Consider the following 4,297-nt stretch of genomic DNA (forward strand, 5'->3'; position numbering starts at 1 on the left):
GGGGCTCTGCAGCCCTTCCAGCCCCCCTCCACCCCACAGAGGCCTGCCCACCTGCCCATCTACACCTCCCCTTCTCATCTCTGGCCTCACAACCCCCTCTCCACTCTCCAAGTTCTGGCTGGCCTCAGTTTGCTCTCTTGCTAAGGGGGTGTCAGTAGCCTGGGGTCCCTGTCCCCCACATTGGGGTGGGCCAGATCCTTTGAGCCTCTGTCCCGTTCCCCATGCCTGCTCCATGGATCTGGGCCAGGCCCCTGCCCCCTGCCGTGGTTCTAGACCAGCTGGTGTGGGCGCTAGGACATCAGGGGTTGACAGGCCGGGAGAAGACGAGCCTTGGTGGGGGACAATGGACCGGGAAAGACTTTGGGAGGGACCAGAGCAGAGGGTGGAGGAGGTGGGGAGGCCATTGGAGAAACCCTGACAACCAGACGCGGGGAGGAAGGAGGAGGGTTCAGAGGCTCCTCGGGCTGTAGGGCACAGAGCAGCCTCCTGGGTGCAGGCAGTGTGTGGAGGGCAGAGTTAGGGTAGCAGCGAGGGTGGGGCTCCCCGCTGGGGGAATCAGCCGGTACACCTGGCCGTGATACCTGTTAAAGAGACAGGTGACAGGCCCTCGAGCGGCTACATCAGGAGGCCGCCTGTGTTCGCTGCTCGCGACCCTGCTCAGAAGCCTGCGATGCTCCCTTTGCCCCCTCAGCCAGCCAGGCTGCTGTCAGACCTTCTGTCCCCCTCAGGCTGCCGCACCCTCCTCTGCCCTCCCATCTCCCAGGCTGTTTCCCATCCACCCTTGCTCTGTGCCTTTCCCTCTCTTAAACCTGCACGTCATCCACACATCAATCAAGGCTCAGCCCATGTGCCACCTCCTCCCGGAAGCCCTCCCTGATTACACATTCCAGCTCCCCATCTGTGCAGCGCTTAGAAAAGGACACTCACTGGGCTGACCCCCAAGGTGCTGCCCAAGTGGTGGGGTGAGCCTGCCGTGGCTCATGGCTCTGATGTCAGACTCCAGGCGACTTGGAAGTGAGACCTGAGCTAACAGAGCCGCCCTGTGTTTGCTGTCGCCCTGCACTGCCTGGATACAGAAGCCACTGGGTTCTGCCATAGTAACGGGGCCAGTCTGTGTATATCCCTTCATTCCTTCATTCGCCCGCTCAGGCGTTCACTCCACAGATGTTGTGAGAACTTGTGTCCAGCGCAGTGTAGGGGCGGATATGCCATCAGTGATAACGGGAGCGGCAGCCGTGCCCTGAGGGCCTGCTGGGCGGCTGGCCCGCGGGGGAGTGTGGTGGAGAGGTGAGGGCACGGGTTCATGCCCCATCTGTCACTGGCTACGTGACCATCGACAGGCATGCACCGCCTCTGTGCCTGAGTTTCTGCGCCTGTAGAACGGGGTAATGATGTGCGCCGGAGGGCTAGGGCGTGGAGTGTGAGAAGGTCATGCAAAGGGCTCACACAGCAGCTGGCGCGTGGTAAGAGTGTGGTGGTACCTCGTCATACAAACGAGAATCACACATTCTGCAAGGAGGTCACGGCGTTCCCATTTTACAGACGAGGAAAGTGAGGCCAGAGATGTTAGGGGCTTACCCAGGTCACACAGCTCGTAAAGCGGAGCCAGGAGCCAAACTTGGTCTCAGTGTGCAAACCTGTGGCGATGAATAGGCCCGGTCCCTGCACCGCAGCCACTCAGTCAGCGGGGAGCGGAGGGATGGGCACGAGGCCCCGAGAGCTGGGCGGGAAGGGCCGGGGAGAGATGCCGCCAGGCGGGCCACCCCTCCTGCCTTCACAGCGGGGAGATTTGGGATTGGCCCATGGAGCCCAGAGGTACTGACGGGAGGCGGTGATCCAGGGCAGGTGTGAACACGGAAGGCTGGGCGGGCGCTGGGTAGGAGCGTGTCTGCCCAGCTGAGGGGGCTCTGACTTTGGGGTCTGGCTGAGGGTCCTGGCCGCCCTCTGCTGCCGGCTCTGGAAGGAGCAAATGGGGTCCAGCCGGCAGCGCCTTCGGGGGAGGCCCTGGTCCCTCCTGAGCCGCACCCCCCTGCCTGCAGGGGGACGTGGTGCGGTTGTTCCACGCGGAGCAGGAGAAGTTCCTGACGTGCGACGAGTACAAGGGCAAGCTGCAGGTGTTCCTGCGCACCACGCTGCGCCAGTCCGCCACCTCGGCCACCAGCTCCAACGCCCTCTGGGAGGTGGAGGTCAGAGCCCTGCCCCTGGCGCCCAGGCCCAGCCCTTCGCTCCAGCTCTGGCTCCACCCTCCCTCTTCCTCCATCACTGGGAGGGGTGGGGGCGGGGAAGGTGGTCCCTGCCCCTCCTCTGAGCCCCTCCAGGGCCAAGGGACCAGGACAGGCCCAGGAGCCCCTGCCCAGAGCTCCGCAGGCCTCCAGTGCCCTGCCTGTCCATGCCTCCCCGGAGCACCCCCTGCGGGTAGCTCACCCGCCTCACCCTGCACCCCCAGGTGGTCCACCACGACCCCTGCCGTGGAGGCGCCGGCCACTGGAACGGCCTGTACCGCTTCAAGCACCTGGCCACGGGCAACTACCTGGCTGCTGAGGTGAGTGGGGGCAGCGGCATCTGGGAGCCCTGGCTGGTGCTCGCGGGCACGCACGCGCTGTGTGCCTGGTGCACGCCACACGCAGACACGTGTCTGGACCCTGCTTCTCTGCACTCAGGCGCTTATTTAACAAATAGCAAGTAACTGCGTGACTGTAAATGAGCCTGTAAGAATGACTGTGCCCTGCCTGGTGCCAGGAGCTGTTCTAGGCACTGGGGTACCATAGGAAGCGAACTTCCCAGCATCCGTGTCTGTCCGTGTTGCACAGGCTTGTGTGGACTGGGCATTGTGCGTGTGCGTGTGTGTGTTCATCTGTGGGCTCCGGAGGGGCCATGGAGGGCAGGGCCTGGGGCTCTCATTGGCGGCTTCTCCAGGAGTCACATGGGTTTCGGGGCTGAGGTGGGCACCCCTGGGGGACATATATGAACATATATGTCTCGGTGTGTGTGTGTGTGTGGGGTGTCACGTGGTATAGCGTGGTGTCTAAGAGCTCCCCGACTTGTTTCTCTTTCTAGGAGAACCCCAGCTACAAGGGTGATGCCTCTGACCCCAAGGCAGCAGGAGCGGTGAGGACAGGCGCAGGGCCCCGGGCCGGGGGGAGAGTGGCGTGCATCGCTCTGGGGGTGGGCAGACAGGGGGCCCGTGAACCCCGGGAGGTGGGCTGGAGAGGGCGGGCCTCTCTGGTGAGAGGCGGTGGTTCCAGGGGGCCTGAGAGGAGGGAGGGGCTCCTGCCTGAGTTGGGGTCTTCACCAGGGAGTGCAGGGCCGCCCAGGCCGTCGGAACGCTGGGGAGAAAATCAAGTACCGCCTGGTGGCTGTGCCCCACGGCAACGACATCGCCTCGCTCTTTGAGCTGGACCCCACCACGCTGCAGAAAACCGACTCCTTCGTGCCCCGGTGGGTAGGCGCCACGTGCCTGTGGCCTCAGGACCTGCAGGACTGTCCCTCTGGGAACTGAGCTCTGAGCCGTGTAGGCAGCTCACCACCCTTGGACGCTTGTTGTGTGCCAGCCCTGGGTGCCGCTCTATCGAAGTGCCTTCTCTCCAGTGGGTCTGGGCGGGGCGGGGAGGGGGGCTGACTGTAAGGCCCCCAACCCTGAGATTCTAGGACATAAGTCACATCAGGAGACTCCCTGGTGTCAGTCAGGCGTTAGCCCTCGTAGGGCCCTCAAGCACATGCCCTGTCCAGTGGGACTATGGTGTACCCATCACCAGCGCGGGTGAGAGGACAAACTGAGGCTCTACAGGCCATGCCCCTTGGCTGCAGCTCTCGGGCAGGTGCTGTTGGAGGTTCAGATTGCCTCTTACTTCAGAAAGGTCATCACGTTTCATAAAGCCATGGCTTTCCGCGGTGAAAGCAGCACGTTGACACTACGCGGGACACATGGCTGCGCAGCCTCATTTGTCCAATGGATTTTGGTCCCAGATTGACAAGCCTTGGCGTGGAGCTTTGGGTGTGGGAGTGGGCGAGGCGCGGGGGCCTGGGTCCGTGCAGCAGTTAGCGCAGGGCCTCCTCTGGCTCCTCACCTGGAGGGGACCCACCCAGGCCCGTGTGGTCAGCGGGGAGATGGGAAGCGTTGGGGAGCAGACGGCTGGGCGTGCTGTGTACACTCGGGTCCTTCCTGCAGGAACTCGTATGTGCGGCTGCGGCACCTCTGCACCAACACGTGGATCCAGAGCACCAACGTGCCCATCGACGTGGAGGAGGAGCGGCCCATCCGGCTCATGGTGGGGCCGCCTGGGGCCGGGGCCGGGGC

General features: G+C 63.8%; 1 protein-coding gene across 1 annotated transcript in view; it reads left to right on the forward strand.

The window, feature by feature from the left end:
- ITPR3 (inositol 1,4,5-trisphosphate receptor, type 3) overlaps positions 1 to 4,297 on the forward strand; it is a 58,475-nt gene that overhangs the window by 16,028 nt on the left and 38,150 nt on the right. The window contains exons 7-11 of the mRNA XM_014549211.1: positions 2,040 to 2,186; positions 2,447 to 2,542; positions 3,058 to 3,108; positions 3,296 to 3,438; positions 4,169 to 4,268. Coding sequence (XP_014404697.1) covers positions 2,040 to 2,186; positions 2,447 to 2,542; positions 3,058 to 3,108; positions 3,296 to 3,438; positions 4,169 to 4,268 — 537 coding nt within the window. The remainder of the gene's footprint in view (positions 1 to 2,039; positions 2,187 to 2,446; positions 2,543 to 3,057; positions 3,109 to 3,295; positions 3,439 to 4,168; positions 4,269 to 4,297) is intronic.

This window comes from Myotis brandtii, unplaced genomic scaffold, assembly GCF_000412655.1.
Source record: "Myotis brandtii unplaced genomic scaffold, ASM41265v1 scaffold539, whole genome shotgun sequence".
NCBI classification, from domain to species: Eukaryota; Metazoa; Chordata; class Mammalia; order Chiroptera; family Vespertilionidae; genus Myotis; species Myotis brandtii.